This window comes from Osmerus eperlanus, unplaced genomic scaffold, assembly GCF_963692335.1.
Source record: "Osmerus eperlanus unplaced genomic scaffold, fOsmEpe2.1 SCAFFOLD_53, whole genome shotgun sequence".
Lineage (NCBI taxonomy): Eukaryota > Metazoa > Chordata > Actinopteri > Osmeriformes > Osmeridae > Osmerus > Osmerus eperlanus.
In genome coordinates, this window is record NW_026911394.1 from 118459 (window position 1) to 137530 (window position 19072).

Consider the following 19072-nt stretch of genomic DNA (forward strand, 5'->3'; position numbering starts at 1 on the left):
CCCCTGGAGACCCAGCATCCACACACTTCTACGGCCTGTTCACCTCGCAGTGGTGAGCGCACATGCACACACACATACACACATGCACACACAAAATTAATTAGCATCTTTATTAACATGTACAAAACATGAACTTCTTGTTCTCACTCCCTCACCGTGTGTGTGTGTGTGTGTGTGTGTGTGTGTGTGTGTGTGTGTGCGCAGGGAGCCAGAGGAACTGTCGGCGGTGTGTGTCTTCAGCCTCTCTGATATCACCAAGGTGATAGACGGACCTTTTAAAGAGCTGAGAAAGACCTGCGAGAACTGGATCAATCCAGAACCAGTCCCAGTACCCAGACCAGGACAGGTAACTAGTACACCTGATTAGTACATATCACCAGAGATGGGAAGTAACCAAGTACAAATACAAGTACTGTTACTGTTCTGGGGTTTTCTGGTGTCAGTACTTTACTTCACAATTTTTTTTAACTTTTACTCCTTTTTTTACATTTTGAAAAAACTGTAACTTTTTTGTGCCGTGTTGTACGTGAAAACAACGTTTCGAAAGGTTGAAATTTTTTTTTGGACAAAAAACCTCTGTCTGTCTGGCCCCTCCTCTCCTCCCTCTCCTCCCCTCTCCTCCCTCTCCTCCCCTCTCCTCCCTCTCCTCCCTCTCCCTCTCCTCCTCCCCCCTCCTCCCTCTCCTCCCCCTCCTCCCTCTCCTCCCCCCTCCTCCCTCTCCTCCCCCCTCCTCCTCTCCTCCCCCCTCCTCCCCCAGTGTCTGAATGCTGCTCTGAGGGCTGAGGGTTTCGAGTCGTCCCTGAAGCTTCCAGACAAGGTCCTGACCTTCGTGAGGGACCACCCCCTGATGGAGAACAGTGTGGTGGCAGCGCCCCTGCTGGTCCGGAGGGGAATTACATACACCAAGCTGGCCGTCACCAGGCCGACCGTCGCCCAGGGAGACGGGAGCAACGCAGCAGTGCTCCATCTGGGGACGGGTGAGGAGGAGGGAGGGGTGAGGAGGAGGGAGGGGTGAGGGAGGAGGGAGGGGTGAGGAGGAGGGAGGGGTGAGGAGGAGGGAGGGGTGAGGAGGAGGGAGGGGGTGAGGGAGGAGGGAGGGGTGAGGAGGAGGGAGGGGTGAGGAGGAGGGAGGGGTGAGGGAGGAGGGAGGGGTGAGGAGGAGGGAGGGGTGAGGGAGGAGGGAGGGGTGAGGAGGAGGGAGGGGTGAGGGAGGGGTGAGGGAGGAGGGAGGGAGGAGGGAGGGGTGAGGGAGGAGGGAGGGGTGAGGGAGGAGGGAGGGAGATTAAAAGAAAAATGGAAATACTAAATAATGTTTCTCATGAGGTGTTTGTGTGTGTGTGTGTGTACATGTGTGTATGTGTGTACATGTGTGTATGTGTGTACGTGTGTATGTGTGTGTGTACATGTGTGTATGTGTACGTGTGTGTGTGTGTACATGTGTGTATGTGTGTGTGTACATGTGTGTATGTGTGTACGTGTGTATGTGTGTGTGTACATGTGTGTATGTGTGTACGTGTGTATGTGTGTGTGTACATGTGTGTGTGTGTGTACGTGTGTGTGTGTGTGTGTCAGACCGAGGAGAGCTGCACAGGGTGTCAGTGGTCGGACAGAACACCACTCTGCTGCAGGAGATCCCGCTGTTCTCCGCTCAGGAACCTGTGAACAACATGCTGCTACACAAGGTAGCATCTTCTCTCTCTTTCTCTGTGTCTCTCTCCCTCTCTCTCTCTCTTTCTCTGTGTCTCTCTCCCTCTCCCTCCCTCTCTTTCTCTGTGTCTCTCTCCCTCTCTCTCTTTCTCTGTGTCTCTCTCTCTCTCTTTCTCTGTGTCTCTCTCTCTCTCTCTTTCTCTGTGTCTCTCTCCCTCTCTCTCTCTCTTTCTCTGTGTCTCTCTCCCTCTCCCTCCCTCTCTTTCTCTGTGTCTCTCTCCCTCTCTCTCTTTCTCTGTGTCTCTCTCTTTCTCTGTGTCTCTCTCTCTCTCTTTCTCTGTGTCTCTCTCCCTCTCTCTCTCTCTTTCTCTGTGTCTCTCTCCCTCTCTCTCTCTCTTTCTCTGTGTCTCTCTCCCTCTCTTTCTCTGTGTCTCTCTCCCTCTCTCTCTCTCTTTCTCTGTGTCTCTCTCCCTCTCTCTCTTTCTCTGTGTCTCTCTCCCTCTCTTTCTCTGTGTTTCTCTCCCTCTCTCTTTCTCTGTGTCTCTCTCCCTCTCTTTCTCTGTCTCTCTCCCTCTCTCTCTCTCTTTCTCTGTGTCTCTCTCTCTTTCTCTGTGTCTCTCTCCCTCTCCCTCTCCCTCTACATAACTATTCAAGTGAACTGTATATCTGTGTTCTTACCCCTCTCCTCACCCCCCCCTCCCCCAGGGGGACGTGCTGGTGGGCACCCCTCTCTCCCTGGCGCGCGTGGGGGCGGAGGGGTGCAGGCTGTACCCCAGCTGTGAGGTGTGTGCCCGCGCCCGCTCCCTGGGGTGTGTGTGGAGGAGCAAGGAGATGGCCTGTACCTCCAGCCTCTCTGGGTGAGGAACACACACACACACACTGTACCTCCAGCCTCTCTGGGTGAGGAACACACACACACACACACACTGTACCTCCAGCCTCTCTGGGTGAGGAACACACACACACACACACTGTACCTCCAGCCTCTCTGGGTGAGGAACACACACACACACACACACTGTACCTCCAGCCTCTCTGGGTGAGGAACACACACAGTCATACACACTCACACCCCCTCCCTCCTCCCCTGCCCTGTGCCCCTCAGAGCTGCGGGTGAGGAGCAGGGTTCAGGTGAGTGTGGGGAGCTCCAGGGGGTCTGCTCCCCCCCCCTCAGGGAGCTGCGAGTCTCCCTGGGGCTCCGCCTCCTGCTGCCCTGCGTCCAGGTGGAGCCCCGCCCCTGCTCCTGGACACACCCCTCCCACCGCCACGCCCGCCCCCCACCACGCCCACCTGGAGGTTACCGTGACTGCAGAGAGCCTGGGGACCTACACCTGCATCTGCCAGGTGGGTTACTGACCACGCCCACACTCTCTCTTCTCTCCTCCAGCTCCTCTCTCTCTCCCTCAATCTCTCTCTCTCCTCCCCCTCTCCTCTTTCTCCTCCATTTCTCTCTACCCTGACTCCTCTCCCTCTCTCCTCCTCTCCCTGTCCAGGAGGCGGGACCAGACGGCAGAGGCTCCTCCCCCTGTCCCAGAGCAGCCTATCACCTGAGCCTGGAGGATCCCAGTATGGGCGGAGCCAGGGCTCTGTCTGCAGGGCGCCACCTGCTGGCTCTGTACATCCTGTGCTTCAGCGTGGGCGTGCTCAGCGGCTGCTTCCTGCTCTATTTCCTGTCGCACCGCCGACGCGGCGACGGTCACCACGGTGACGCCTCCCTGTCCTCGGAGAAGGGGCGGGACCTGCTGGGCTCGTCGGCCACGCCCCAGTCTCCCAGCAGCGCCAGCTTGCTGTCCGAGGGCTTCCCGTTAACGGAGAAACGGAACGGCGCCATCGGGGGCGGCGGCCACGGCAACGGTGGTCACCACGGCAGCTTTGGGGGTAACCTCCTCCTCCATCACCACGACAACGGCGGCGGCAACCTGGGCAACGGCGGTTACGGCAACGCCAACTGGAACGCTTCGGGAGGACTCAAACTGGGGGAGGAGGAGGAGGACAGGAGAGAGGGAGGAGGGGGAGAGAGGGAGAGGCCGGAGGGGGGAGGGGGGGATGAGGAGGATGAGGGGCTGGGGGAGGGGCTTGGCGATATGACGAGGGGATTGGAGGAGGAGCTAGCGGGGTTGTTCAAGTCACCGGCTCCTCTCGCTACATGTGAGGAGAGTTCTATATGACACACGCATGGCACACGCATGACACACGTATGACACTTAGGAGGACGTCGTCGTGACAACAAAAGAGGCATGAGAGAAACAGGCTACACACGTGTTCAGAGACACGTTAACACGACTGTTCATACGTGTGAACAGGCACGCGCCTGTACGTGAGCGCCCTTCTCTGCACACGCGGTTCCCTTAACATGTGAGAGAGGGATGAGAGGAGAGAGAGCCCTTATACAGGAGATACCGTGTACTCTGAGACACTGTCCGTATGACTGTAGATAAAGAAAAGCCATAATCTCTCTCTGTCTCTCTCTGTCTCTCTATCCATCCGTCCATCCATCTCTTTCATACACACAACCTCCATCAAAGCTCCATGGATTCAAAAGAGGAGAGGGGCTCTTGAGACAAGTTGTGCCCAGACGAACTGCACCCATCCTGGGCAGGTCTTAGACCAACGCCAGCCTCTATCTCTGGAGCTCCAGGGCCTGATGAACTACAAATCTACAACTGAGCTCTGAAGAAGACTACAGTGACCATGAGTTGGGCTGTCGCTGAGGTCAAAAAGGAAGTCAAGAGGATAGGAAGTCAAGGCTTTGAAAGAGGAAACAGATAGTTGAACTCCTGATTGTGAAATTCTGACCAACTGCCACTCTCTCTGTTGTCAGTAGAGAGCGTTTAGCCGTCTTGCTCTCGGAGCCAGCAAGAGGCTTGTCCACCCAGACGGGACATTGGACTGTGTGTTTTAACTTTTAAAAACCAACTGTAACTTAGAAAACTGACAGGAATGACATTTTAGTTTATTCCGACTAACTCCCTGTCAAGATGTAACAGTGACTTATGAACATTTGTGAGAGACGGGGAGATTCTTGCTGTTGTCACATCACAGCTTCACTGCCACTGCAAACACACCCCGACACCTGAGTCAAACACCTGAGTCAAACACCTGAGTCAAACATGTGAATCAAACACGTGAATCAAACGCTTGAATGTTTTAGAAAAGTAAATCTGTGTTCAGCATTCCTGATATGGGAGGAAGGGGCTGTGCTTAACACACAGGGAGACAAACCCATTGGTTCCCAGCTTTGAGTGACAAGCACTGCCGCCCAATGGGGTGACTTTGCAGCACCTTGTGACCTGTGGTCGCCATGGCAGTCACGTAACCACGGTGACAGCCACGTGGTTTGGTGCTGCTGTGAGGAGCACGTAGAACAGAGCAAGGTGTTGATCTGACCTTGGGCTGGCCTGGACACCAAAGAGGAGGAGGGCGGAGGGGAAGAGGAAGGGAAGGAGGAGGGGTCAGGGAGGAAAGGAGGACAGGAGAAGAGGAAGAAGGGAAGAGAGCAGGAGGGGGCAGTCCAGAGGAACTTTAGAAAAAGAGAAAAAAGATGAAGAAAGAAAGATGATTACTTTCCCCTCCATGTATTGTGCTGCAGGAGGAGGATGGTGGTCGACTGTTACTGTGTGTCTCTACATGTCAGAACCTGGAAACAAAAGCTGTCTCTCTTTTTCTGAACCCTGACATGTTTAGATGTCTTACCTTCCGTCCACCAAGGGTCCAGGTGTACAGACACACCCAGATCTCACCGTCACCCTGGTAGGACCCGTACCTGGGACATGTGCTTCTCGTGTGTGATGCTATTGTGTTGCAGTGTGCTCCACCCACCACTAGGGGCGACGTGCAACACTTTGTCCATTCATGTCTGCTCTCTCTGAGTCACAGAGGGACGTCATGGTTACGCTAATGATTGGAGGATGGTTTGGAATGTAGCTTCTCTGTAGATGACAAGGTACACAGGTGGATTCTACTATTTCGACTTTTTCTTCTTTGCTTGACATTGTCTCCATCTCTCATCTCTCCCTCCTCTCTCTCTTCATCTCTCTATCATCTCTGCCTCCTCTCTCCCTCCTCTCTCTCTCTTCATCTCTATAATCTCTCCCTCCTCTCTATCTCTCTCTTCATCTCTCTCTCTCCCTCTATTTAATGTAAACTCAGTAAAATTCTGTGATTATAACTCAGACATTGTGACTTTGTAACTTTTGACACTCTTCACTGAAAATACCGTAACTAAGGCAACGGTGTACAGTGCAGATAATAAGTTGGATCCTGAGATTTTATTTTTTATAATTTATGTTGATGAAGACCATGATGATGAAGATGACAAACCTGGACATTTGTTTTTGTTTTTATACCTAAAATGTATGGAGCTTTTGTTTGACAGTGTGTGTGTGTGTGTGCTTTCTGTAAATAAAAAGCTACCTACCTCCTGTGGAGTTGATCTGTGTGTTGGGACGTCTGATTCCCTGACCATGATCACAGGAATCCTGACCTGCTGTACTGAACATACCTGACCTACTGTACTGAACACACCTGACCTACTGTACTGAAAAATCCTGACCTGCTGTACTGAACATACCTGACCTGCTGTACTGAACATACCTGACGTACTGAACATACCTGACCTGCTGTCCTGAACATACCTGACCTGCTGTACTGAACAATCCTGACCTACTGTACTGAACATACCTGACCTGCTGTACTGAACATACCTGACGTACTGAACATACCTGACCTGCTGTACTGAACAATCCTGACCTACTGTACTGAACATACCTGACCTGCTGTACTGAACATACCTGACCTGCTGTACTGAACATACCTGACCTACTGTACTGAACAATCCTGACCTACTGTACTGAACATACCAGACCTGCTGTACTGAACATACCTGACCTGCTGTACTGAACATACCTGACCTGCTGTACTGAACATACCTGACCTGCTGTACTGAACATACCTGACCTACTGTACTGAACATACCTGACCTGCTGTACTGAACATACCTGACCTGCTGTACTGAACATACCTGACCTGCTGTACTGAACATACCTGACCTGCTGTACTGAACATACCTGACCTGCTGTACTGAACATACCGGAGCTGCTGTACTGAATATACAGGATGTATCAGGCTAAGCGTTAAGCGTTTCTGAATGATTACCTGAGTTTGACCTTCAACTCTCTTGATACACCAACAGCCACCTTACAAACAGTTTCTAACCACACCAGTCACCTCTGCTTCCATTCAGTTGAACCCAAACACACTCAGTCCCAGCAGGGAGTTGTGCTGGACAAGGACCAGTTCCCCTGGGTTAAATCATGGCTGGTTTGGTAAGACAAGGAAGTGATAAAACAAGGTTGCCATCTTGTGGTCAAATGGTATTTTATTGCAATACATTTATCGACAGTGATCATTGTAACATGCATGATTAAAATACATAAAGAAAATGGATGTTCAAGGTTTGTTAAGGTAGAGCAATTTACTGTGCTTATATTTTCTGTAAATTTCATGGATAAACATTCAACTCTAAAGGAGATCAAAGATACGAAACAGAAATGTACAAATTATGTTTGAATTAAAGAATTATCTATAGTTTAGATTATAGACAGACTGGATACGTATCACAATATAATGAACTTGCAGGTAAGGTGACACATCTGTCACCAAAACCAGAAACAGATGTGTGTGTGCACATATGCTTGTTTCTAAGCATACTGTATTCATTATGTAATCAGTTCCCAAAAATATTCAATACTGGTTTTCTACTTGTTCTGAGTTTTGGATTCTTTGCTCTTTGTATATTCTGAATCTTCACCACTCTGACCCCAAATATTTTTTACGATTGCTTGACCAACTTTCTTTAAGCCAGCTCTCATGTATGTAACTTCTTGTTCTCTTCCTTCTCCAGCTCGTGTCTTCATCTCCTCCAGCTTCAGGACCTTCTCCTGGTCTCCTGTCTCCTTCATCTTCTCTGTCAGGAAGTCCAGGTGGATGAGAACAAACAGAGAACCAGCATTGAGGGCGATCTCCTCTAGTCTGACCACATGTTGATAAGCCTCTTCCACCCATCTGATCTTGTCTCTCTCCAGGTTCTCTTTCTCTGCCATAAGTCCTGACAACTCACGCTCCACCTTGTTGGCTGCATTTGCTTCGTTGTCTTTCGTCTCTTCCACATCTCTCATCTTCTTCTCAGTCTCTGCCTTGTTTTGTTTGTTGTTTTCATACGTCGTCTTTTTTTCCTGATCGTTCTTCTTAACCTTCTTGGTCTTGTTCACATAACTCCATTTTTCTTTGACATGTTTGTCAACGGTACACTTTCCTGTGCATGATGTACATCTCAGCACACCTTGATGATCTTTCTTCAAGACTTCACACCAGGAAGGATTTATAGCCAAGGTGCATCCTGGGTAGTGGCAGTTCTCCTCACAGTCCAGGCAGGTGACAGCCTTGTTGTCCCACAAGGCATCGATGGGGACTCTGACTTTGTATGGCTCGTGAACTTCATATTCAAAGTTCTGATTTTCCTGCATCGCTTGATTACATCCCTCAAGAGTATCTTTTTTCTCTTGAAACAAAGCTTCAACTCTCTCCATCTCTTCTTTGTGTTTCGTAAAAGCTTTCTCTTTCTGTTGAATCTCAGTCTGCTTCAGATCAATCAGCTCCAGTCTGTCCTTTAAGTTTCCGATGCAAGCCTTGAGCCTGATGCGCTCTGTCATAACATTAACAGTCATGCTCAACTTCTGAGGTTTTGTTTTATTCAGGAAGTTGAAGAGTCCATCCATGCCACTCATTGTTTGTCTCCATGAAAACTTATGAGTGTCCTTAGTTTTTTCTGTGGGGATGTCAGTCTGGTTGTTGTTAAACAGGAAATTAACCGGGTTGCCATTTTCACATTTGGCACACTTCAACTTTGCTTTTTCAATAGCCTTGAGGGCATTGTTAGCTTGCATTCCATCAGAGTAAGTGATGAGGAACACAATGTTGTTTTTCATGTCTTTTCCAAACAGAGATACAACTGCATCAAACACGTACCTTAGTTTGTCATCCAGACGGTTTGTATCTGCCTTCACCAAAAAACCTACTGCATCAATTTCACGAATTCCTTTCCAAGATCTGAACAAATCATGCAGTTTCTCAAAGATTTCATCTTTCTGGACTCCTTCTGTGTCTCCAAACCCCGGAGTGTCGATGATGGTGAGGGAATAAGGAACTCTATGACCTTCAAACCCAAAGGTCTCATACACGGTCACCGTTGATGTTTGACTCTTAGTTTGACATATTTTTTCCTCTTGTATAATCTCAAACCATACTTCATCATCAAACTCTACTCCCATGACATAGTTGACCAGAGCGTTGATCATGGTTGACTTCCCTGTTCCTGTCTGTCCCACCAGCAGGATGGTTTTATTATCCTTACTGTGATCTCTCTCTCCAAAGGTCCATCTTCTGAGTCTAGACTCTCCCTCTCTCTCTCCATCCAGACTCTCTCTCTTAGTCACCAGCTGATATCGAGCAGGAGGTCCTGGGTGACACTTGCTTTGAGAAATATTGCCTTTGAATTTTCTGTCCTTCCAAACATTTACGGTCATTTGTAATCTTTGGGGTTTAGCATGTTTCAAGAATGTGAAGAATCCCTCAATTCCTTTCTCCGAGACATTCCATGCAAACTCATAGACCCTGTCAGTTTCTTCAGTGATTACCTTATTCTGGTGGTTGTTGAACAGGAAGTGAACTGGTTTTCCATTCTTATCTTTGGCACATTTGATGTCAGCATCTTCAATAGCCTGCAGGGCGTCGGTAGGTGGCATTCCATCAGAGTGAGTCATGAGGAACACTATGTTCTTCTCCATGTCTTCAGCAAGAGACACATCTTCAAATATGTTCTTCTGCTTGGCATTCACACAGTTTGTACTTGACTTAATCAACAAACCTACTGCATCAATTTGTTGAATTGCGCCATGTTTGAATAAGTTAAGAAGTTTGACAACTATAGCTATGTTATTTTGGATTTCGTACCCCGGGGTGTCGATGATGGTCAGAGAGAAGGGAACTCTACCCTCCTCAAACCCACAGATCTGGTACACGGTCACCTCTGATGTTTGACTCTCAGACTGACTTCTTCCTCCCTCTTCTACGATCTCAAACCAGACCTTGTCCTCCATCTCTACTCCCATGACATAGTTGACCAGAGCGTTGATCATGGTTGACTTCCCTGTTCCTGTCTCTCCCACCAGCAGGATGGTTTTATTATCCTTACTGTGATCTCTCTCTCCAAAGGTCCATCTTCTGAGTCTAGACTCTCCCTCTCTCTCTCCATCCAGACTCTCTTTCTGTGTCTTCAGCTGATACCGAGCAGGAGGTCCTGAGTGGATCTGGGAGCTTCTAGAAATGATGTCTTTGAGTTTTTTCTCTCTCAAAATCTTTGTGTTCATTTGTAATTTTTGCGATACAGCATTTTCCATGACATTAAGAAAACCCTTAATTCCTCTCATTGTGAGCTTCCATGCACACTCATATCCAAACTCAATGTCATCTGTTATGATCTTATTCTGGGAGTTGTTGAACTGGAAATGAACTGGTTGGTTGCTGTCATTTTTGCGACACTTGATGTTAGCATCTTGAATAGCCTGCAGGACACTAGGTGCTGACATCCCATCTGAGTGAGTGATGAGGAACACTATGTTGTTCCCCATGTCTTTTCCAAAAAAATCCAAAACTGAATGAAAAATATTCTGCTGTCGATTCAAATCTGCATGCACCACTAAGGCCACTGCATTAATTTCTTCATTCAACATGACTAAGTCTTGAATTTTTTTGGCAACTGTTTGTGTTGTGTTCTGAGACTCCCCTGTACTGTCGTACCCCGGGGTGTCGATGATGGTGAGAGAGAAGGGAACTCTACCCTCCTCAAACCCACAGATCTGGTACACGGTCACCTCTGATGTTTGACTCTCAGACTGACTTCTTCCTCCCTCTTCTACGATCTCAAACCAGACCTTGTCCTCCATCTCTACTCCCATGACATAGTTGACCAGAGCGTTGATCATGGTTGACTTCCCTGTTCCTGTCCCTCCCACCAGCAGGATGGTTTTATTAACCTTACTGGGATCTCTTTCTCCAAAGGTCCATCTTCTGAGTCTAGACTCTCCCTCTCTCTCTCCATCCAGACTCTCTTTCTTCACCAGCTGATACCGAGCAGGAGGTCCTGGGTGGATCTGGAAGCTTCTAGAAATGATGTCTTGGAACTTTGATGGTGCATATTTAATCCTTTAACAAAAAGTGGACAGAGATTACGGTCATGCATTTTGCTTTTCAAGATGTCTTGAACTTTGATTTCACTTCAGTCTTCTCAAGGATAATATTGAGGTGAATACAACTCAAAAAATGGGTATCTTGTGTGAAATATTACAAACTTTAAAATGATGCCTATCAGTGATAGGCTATCACTGTAGTCAGGGTTGGGTAATGTTGTAGAGCAGCCTAAGTAGTCAGGGTTGGATAATGTTGTAGAGCAGCCTATCACTGTCATCATGGTTGGGTAATGTTGTAGAGGGTTGGGTAATGTTGTAGAGGGTTGGGTAATGTTGTAGAGGGCTGGGTAATGTTGTAGAGCAGTCTATCACTGTAGTCAGGGTTGGGTAATGTTGTAGAGGGTTGGGTAATGTTGTAAAGGGCTGGGTAATGTTGTAGAGGGTTGGGTAATGTTGTAGAGGGTTGGGTAATGTTGTAGAGGGTTGGGTAATGTTGTAGAGGGCTGGGTAATGTTGTAGAGCAGTCTATCACTGTAGTCAGGGTTGGGTAATGTGGTAGAGCAGTCTATCACTGTAGTCAAGGTTGGGTAATGTTGTAGAGGGTTGGGTAATGTTGTAGAGGGTTGGGTAATGTTGTAGAGCAGTCTATCCCTGTAGTCAAGGTTGGGTAATGTTGTAGAGTTTGGGTAATGTTGTAGAGGGTTGGGTAATGTTGTAGAGGGCTGGGTAATGTGGTAGAGCAGTCTATCACTGTAGTCAGGGTTGGGTAATGTGGTAGAGCAGTCTATCACTGTAGTCAAGGTTGGGTAATGTTGTAGAGGGTTGGGTAATGTGGTAGAGGGTTGGGTAATGTGGTAGAGCAGTCTATCACTGTAGTCAGGGTTGGGTAATGTGGTAGAGGGCTGGGTAATGTGGTAGAGCAGTCTATCACTGTAGTCAGGGTTGGGTAATGTTGTAGAGGGTTGGGTAATGTTGTAGAGGGTTGGGTAATGTTGTAGATTGCTGGGTAATGTTGTAGAGCAGTCTATCACTGTAGTCAAGGTTGGGTAATGTTGTAGAGGGTTGGGTAATGTTGTAGAGGGCTGGGTAATGTGGTAGAGCAGTCTATCACTGTAGTCAGGGTTGGGTAATGTTGTAGAGGGCTGGGTAATGTGGTAGAGCAGTCTATCACTGTAGTCAGGGTTGGGTAATGTTGTAGAGGGCTGGGTTATGTGGTAGAGCAGTCTATCACTGTAGTCAGGGTTGGATAATGTGGTAGAGAGTTGGGTAATGTGGTAGAGCGGTCTATCAGTGTAGTCAGGGTTGGGTAATGTTGTAGAGGGTTGGGTAATGTGGTAGAGGGTTGGGTAATGTTGTAGAGGGTTGGGTAATGTGGTAGAGCAGTCTATCACTGTAGTCAGGGTTGGGTAATGTGGTAGAGGGCTGGGTAATGTGGTAGAGCAGTCTATCACTGTAGTCAGGGTTGGGTAATGTGGTAGAGGGTTGGGTAATGTGGTAGAGCAGTCTATCACTGTAGTCAGGGTTGGGTAATGTGGTAGAGGGTTGGGTAATGTGGTAGAGGGTTGGGTAATGTGGTCGAGCAGTCTATCACTGTAGTCAGGGTTGGGTAATGTTGTAGAGGGATGGGTAATGTGGTAGAGCAGTCTATCACTGTAGTCAGGGTTGGGTAATGTTGTAGAGCGTTGGGTAATGTTGTAGAGGGTTGGGTAATGTGGTAGAGCAGTCTATCAGTGTAGTCAGGGTTGGGTAATGTTGTAGAGGGCTGGGTAATGTGGCAGAGCAGTCTATCACTGTAGTCAAGGTTGGGTAATGTTGTAGAGGTTTGGGTAATGTTGTAGAGGGTTGGGTAATGTGGTAGAGCAGTCTATCAGTGTAGTCAGGCTTGGGTAATGTTGTAGAGGGCTGGGTAATGTGGTAGAGCAGTCTATCACTGTAGTCAGGGTTGGGTAATGTGGTAGAGGGCTGGGTAATGTGGTAGAGCAGTCTATCACTGTAGTCAGGGTTGGGTAATGTTGTAGAGGGTTGGGTAATGTTGTAGAGGGTTGGGTAATGTGGTAGAGCAGTCTATCAGTGTAGTCAGGGTTGGGTAATGTTGTAGAGGGCTGGGTAATGTGGTAGAGCAGTCTATCACTGTAGTCAAGGTTGGGTAATGTTGTAGAGGGTTGGGTAATGTGGTAGAGCAGTCTATCACTGTAGTCAGGGTTGGGTAATGTTGTAGAGGGTTGGGTAATGTGGTAGAGCAGTCTATCAGTGTAGTCAGGGTTGGGTAATGTTGTAGAGGGCTGGGTAATGTGGTAGAGCATTCTATCACTGTAGTCAAGGTTGGGTAATGTTGTAGAGGGTTGGGTAATGTTGTAGAGGGTTGGGTAATGTGGTAGAGCAGTCTATCAGTGTAGTCAGGGTTGGGTAATGTTGTACAGGGCTGGGTAATGTGGTAGAGCAGTCTATCACTGTAGTCAGGGTTGGGTAATGTTGAAGTGATACGCACTGGCTGGTCATGATGAGTTCTGTGGTTCCATCTGAAGACGTTCTCTGGACACGTTCTGTGGTGAGAGAATATTAATTCAGAATGAAGGTCTGGTAGATTTTCTGAAGAAGTCTCAGGGCTGAAATAAGTGAAACATTTTGTATTGCTGATTTTTTTAAATAACCATTTATAGTGTTTAAAGGAACAAAATGATGTCATAGACGTGCTAGAAAGACAAAGAAGATTTAACATCCACACATATCAAAATTGTTTTTTAAACATGTGCAGCAGTGTGGCGCGTGGATTCCTCACATGTGCTGGTACTAGGGGTGTAACAATATATCGCAATACAAAAATTTAACAATATGTATCGTAGAGTTATGGCAATATTTTTACAATACGACGTCCGTTTGATCCTATTGGTTGAGCTACGAGCACGCGACCTACTCTGCACCTGCGTCATGTGTGCATTCACTGCATTTACAGAAATCGCTTGAACTGAGTTTACTAAATTGTATGTACAACAAAGAAAACTATTGAAAATGTTTAATGTTTTGGAAATAAATCTGTTCATTGAATTTCGGTTTCATAAAAAAAAAATTGTGATACGTATTGTATCGTGAGCTGAGTGTATCGTTACACCCCTAGCTGGTACCAGACCATTTTGTACCACCCACTTTGTGTGTAGGTCTTGAACATAGACTGTTTATCAATCCGAAGAACGCTAAGAACGTACTTGCGTTCTTGAGAAGAACATTCTTGCCAAGCGTCCTTGCGAGACCGATCTTGCAAGACCGCAAGGGCGGAAAATTAATTAAGATGCAGGTTTTCTTGGCTATTGCGCAATACCCTGGACTCGCTAGCTGGGTTATCGAAAAGTCGGAGCAAATTTACAAATTAGCCATTTCATCAATAAAATAAGCACATTTTCAGCGACTACACTGCCCATTTTTCGTCCCATTTAAATTCAGATGCTGATTTTCACGTACCGTTTAGCTGAAATATGAATAGTAAAAACTTAAAGTTATGAAGTTTGTCCCCCTCTCCTGACATCTTGCAATGACTTCTGGGAAATCATGTGCGTTCTCACCAAGCCCCCACCCCTCGCCCCTCGGCTTGAAGCAACGGCCCCGGTGGATGTAGGTGGTATTGCATTTTGTGTTTGACTTCCGACTCTTCCGGTCGTTTTTATTCTATTAACTCCAGTCAACATTTACAAAACTATTTCCCCCAATAATTTTTGTTCGATTCTCGAACCTGGCTCATACTACTAGCTTTTTCATAGAAGAATTTTTCCTGGTTTTTGCTAAGTTTGAAACCAATCCGAAATGGGTAAACTAGCACCCCATTTATTTGCTTACGCCAATAAAAGTTGCCTGCAAATGTGCTCGCAGATACTAACAGGGCACGAGCACAAAAGTTCACATTGGCCGATAGTAGTGATGGGAAGTTCGGATCATTTTACTGATTCGGTTCTTTGATTCTCGTTCAGTAAAATTAACAAATCTTTTTTCGAGTCATTCATTCATTTCAACGGGGGGTGGGGCTATCAGTCCACTGCAAACACGTATCATATTCTCATGTAAGTTAGTGCATGACATGTGCACCAGCAAATACTATTTTAAAATAAATTCCTGCATTAAAATAATGTATCATGACAGTTTGTATGATTTGGTCATTTATTATCACACTAGCATTTAATTATCACGGCAAACAATTACACTGCACTAAACTGTAAGTGGAAATGTAAAGTGAAAATAACAAAACCAGTCAGTATGATGACTTGAGCGAATATCATTCACGTCTTACTAAAACAGCGGCCACGCGAAAGGGAATGAGGAAACTGTTTCCTCTACTAAAAAATACAATGCGGGTCACGTGAAAAATTATCCAAAGACTCGTAGAAAGACCGAGTCGGGAAACGAACGAATCATTTCTGTTTACTTGGACGAGCCTATGCAACAGTCCCGATGCGCGGCCACGAGAAAATTAACGAATTACTCTTTGAGAGGACTCGTTACTCCCGAGTCCTTGTAAGGATTCGTTCAAAATGAACGAATCGTTCACGAACGACACATCACTAGCCGATAGCCGATTTACCTGGAGCTGAAAGAAATGGCTTGAGTTGCCTGCCCTGTTGTAGCAAGTTTAGCAAATGGTTGTCACACATACATGAAATGTTGTTAATATAGCTTATTCCCGTTATCTTAAAATAGATTTGATTTTTCGTAAAAACGTTCATGACATGATGGCAAATATTATATGATGTTAAGCGTGAGCATAGATTGTTGACATGTCTATCTGGAGCAAAGACGAAGATTAATAGTACTTTAACTGATAACCACAATAGGAAATGATATATATATTTAAATAATATTAGTCTTGCCTTCAGAAGCTTTTGTTAAACACACTCATTATTCTTTTTTTGATCGTGTCAAAGCCAGACTGCTTTTGTGGGACAAGGAAGGTCCTCAGTGACTCTATGTTTCACCCCCACTTATATCTGATGGAAACGTCTTGTATATAGTTCTGTTAATATGCCCCTTTCAAAGGCACGTTCAATAAAGTAGATTATATTTTAGACACACTTCTCAATTTATTACATTATTACCAAGTCTTGTTAGATCACGTTATATCCATTAATAGGCGTTTGGGTTAGGGTTTTGTAGGTTGAACATATAAAACACAGGCCACATTTCTACACTGATGTTAAATTGAAGGCAGTGTGATTTTCGTGGCATTTCGTTTGAATATAAAGTTGACAGTAAGCTATGGTAAGTCTGCATTATGGAAGATTTCTGTTACAAAAATAACTATTAAGCTTTCTTTGCCTGGCGAGAACAACGACGGAGCTAAGTGTTCATGTTAACAGTTTATTTAATCCAATACAATGCGTTGGAAATCATACTCAAATCACAAAGAAAAAAAACTACATATGTGATGAGTTCCATCTAGAATAGCCCTATATATTTCTAAAAAAGCATACATTTCCGTAAAGTTTGCATCATGTCTCTGATTCTTATCGGACTGGTACCCCATTCTGCCACTGCAATGCCTTAGCGCACACGCTCGCAACCATATAAATCTATGCTCGCGACTGGTTGTCGCAAAGTATGACGTGTACAGCTAGTTGCAAGCGTGCACGAGGTCTCGGAGCTAGGGAAAAAAAGAGCCACTGTTTAAAGCTAGACCGGAAGAGTCGGAAGTGGAAAGATGGCGCGGTCCAGTTTCGTACTCTCGCTTGCCTCACTGCGCCACTGAGCACTTTTAATAGAAATGAATGGGGACGCCATCTTGGAAGACAAAAGTTGCTTCCTCTAGTTATATTAACTCTATGGTTCTCACTGGCCAAGTCACCATCCGATGCATCCTCGATAAAAGGGGCGGATCAAGAACATTTCCGGGTATTTTTGGCATTCTTGGTGACTTGTGTTCTTTGGATTGGAACCATAGTTGGGCAATGAAATATGACGTAAAACGAGTTTGCAAGAACACAAGAACGGAGAAAACGTGGATTGATAAACAGCCATAGACTGTCAAAAGAATGGACGACAGGTCTCAGGCTTCCTCCAACTGTACAAGAATGAAGCCATTTTGCCCTGGTGATGTCATTTGGAGCCAGAGTCTGTGCAGTAGTGATGTGTGGTGGAGCCACGGTATCGAGGTCTCACTCATTCACTGGCCTGACCCAATCACAAGCACTCGCTAACCACTTTTAATATCGTCAAATAACAAATTAAAAACAAACTGATGAGCACTTGAACAGACATCAGCGTGATAAAAACGACCTAAAATTACAGAAACCATCTTTGGAAAAAACATGCACTCAAGAACTTTTTTGTTTGGCTCATGTCCCATTCACTAACAAGGGCAGGACTTATAACCTATACTGCAGCCAGCCACCAGGGGGCGATAAAGATGTTTTGGCTTCACTTTGGAGGAGCTGTAACGCTGTCAATGTAATTTACAGTCAATGTTTTATCCAGAATCAATGCCGGTCCTTCCTATAGGCGACATAGGCGGATTTAGAAAAATATTCATGGGGTGGCAAGAGGGTGGCAGGAGGAGTGGCACCCCGTGGCAGAAGTATATGCTGATTTAATCGCAGTCATATTAACCGTTTATAATCGTTTATAATCAATGTTTATTTGGAATACCCCCAAATTAAGACATTTTAACTCAAAATTACATTATTATGGCACATTATTAAAGCCTTAAATCAAAGATGTTGAGGAAACACTGAAAAGTTGTGTCAAAAGTGTTTACATTGATTTATTTTCTATTTATTTATTTTCTATTTATTGGTTAATCAATAACAAACTGTATCACCAAACCGAAGGTTGGACAACTTGGTCAGCTAGTAGTAGAAGAATGTTCAACAAGTTTGAAGTTTGTATGGTGGATTTTGACAAAGATATTGAAGAAACACAGAAAACCGTGTGTATTCAAATGTCTGCTAGGTTTTTAGGCATTCAGGCTGTCTACTCTTTTACCCCGGTCCCTAAATATGACAGGGAAGGTACGAATATGAATGTTTGTTGAGTCTCGAATATAAAACTGTGTGTGTGTGTGTGGGAGGGGGTGCTGGTGATAAATCTTGCTTAGGGCGCCAAATGTGCTCGGACCGGCACTGTCCAGAATTACACGCAATACTTCAAACTTGCGCACACATTATACGCACACACACACAGTTCGGGTAATACAGTCCAAAGTCTGAAATCCAAACTGATTTGGTCACATTAACATTTTATAAATATCTAGATGTTAACATTTTCCTAAATGTTTTCTTGTTACTTCCTACTGTAAATAAACAGCTATTTGCTGCACATTGAGTCCATGACAGATATCCAATGCTAATTAATGTTTTTGTGTGTGTAAAAGTAGATCTCAACCTACCTGGAAGATGGATCAATAAGAAACGTCTTCACCGTGGTTTGAATTGTCAGAGAAAGAGTTTAATAATGAAGGCTGTGATTCTCTGTCAGAAAGAGAGACAAGTAAAGATGGGGAGAGACAAGTTCTCAGTTTTATAGAGTTCAGAGATACGCCCATTTTGTCCCCTCCTCTCTCCTTCCCTCCTAGTCAGGTGATTTCTGAGAAAGATCACCTAAACAATGCAAACAACCTTTCACACTCAGAAGAGTCAATGATACAGGTGCCATTCTTATATATTTTGAAAATGAAGTAAAAGTGATGACTGGCATAGGCAGCTTGATTCAACAGCAGTCCATTACAGTGAATCATGTATTGTTTTGCATGACATTACATTTCACATTGTTTCCATTAATCAGAAGCTCTTATCCTAAGCGATTTAGAAGTGGCATCGACAACTCCTTAGTGTTACCTTGTGTAACCTGAACAACTAAACATATGTTATGTAGTATTTGAAATGTAAGAAAACTTAAAAGATGATTATCAAAAGTAGCAGTAGAATGAGGAAACATGGTCAGAAACTGGAATCACTTCTTTCTTTTGGGAACCTTCCTAACTTGTGGTGAGCAGCCAGACTGCTGATGTTTCCAGCTTAGCCACTGTACAGATATGCTGATGTATACTTTAATTAATACGACACACAAAAGCACTCATTACATTGCCTATGTTAAACTGGTCAGTTCAGATATCAACTCAAAATTTAACCATCTGCTTCACTTGCCAAAAGTTCACTAGATTTTTTCTTGGTCAGATTTTGTAATTGATTTTTTTACACAAAGTA

The 19072-nt window shown here is 45.5% G+C and overlaps 3 protein-coding genes across 3 annotated transcripts in view; 1 reads left to right on the forward strand and 2 right to left on the reverse strand.

Annotated features, from left to right (window-relative positions):
- Window positions 1–3503, forward strand: part of sema4f (sema domain, immunoglobulin domain (Ig), transmembrane domain (TM) and short cytoplasmic domain, (semaphorin) 4F) — an 18527-nt gene extending 15024 nt beyond the window's left edge. The window contains exons 8-14 of the mRNA XM_062455459.1: window positions 1–52; window positions 205–346; window positions 758–977; window positions 1573–1682; window positions 2353–2504; window positions 2753–2991; window positions 3141–3503. The exon at window positions 1–52 is cut by the window's left edge and continues 127 nt beyond it. Coding sequence (XP_062311443.1) covers window positions 1–52; window positions 205–346; window positions 758–977; window positions 1573–1682; window positions 2353–2504; window positions 2753–2991; window positions 3141–3355 — 1130 coding nt within the window. The 3' untranslated portion in view covers window positions 3356–3503. The remainder of the gene's footprint in view (window positions 53–204; window positions 347–757; window positions 978–1572; window positions 1683–2352; window positions 2505–2752; window positions 2992–3140) is intronic.
- The window catches only part of cnpy3 (canopy FGF signaling regulator 3), a 103523-nt gene that overhangs the window by 62966 nt on the left and 21485 nt on the right, over window positions 1–19072 (reverse strand). The gene's annotated exons all lie outside the window — the stretch shown is intronic.
- Window positions 7050–18350, reverse strand: LOC134016028 (uncharacterized). The gene is made up of 3 exons (XM_062455462.1): window positions 18256–18350; window positions 13381–13435; window positions 7050–10908 (listed from the first exon to the last, which is right to left on the reverse strand). Exons 2-3 carry the CDS (start codon window positions 13389–13391, stop codon window positions 7404–7406), a joined length of 3516 nt encoding a protein of 1171 aa, XP_062311446.1. The 5' UTR covers window positions 13392–13435; window positions 18256–18350; the 3' UTR covers window positions 7050–7403.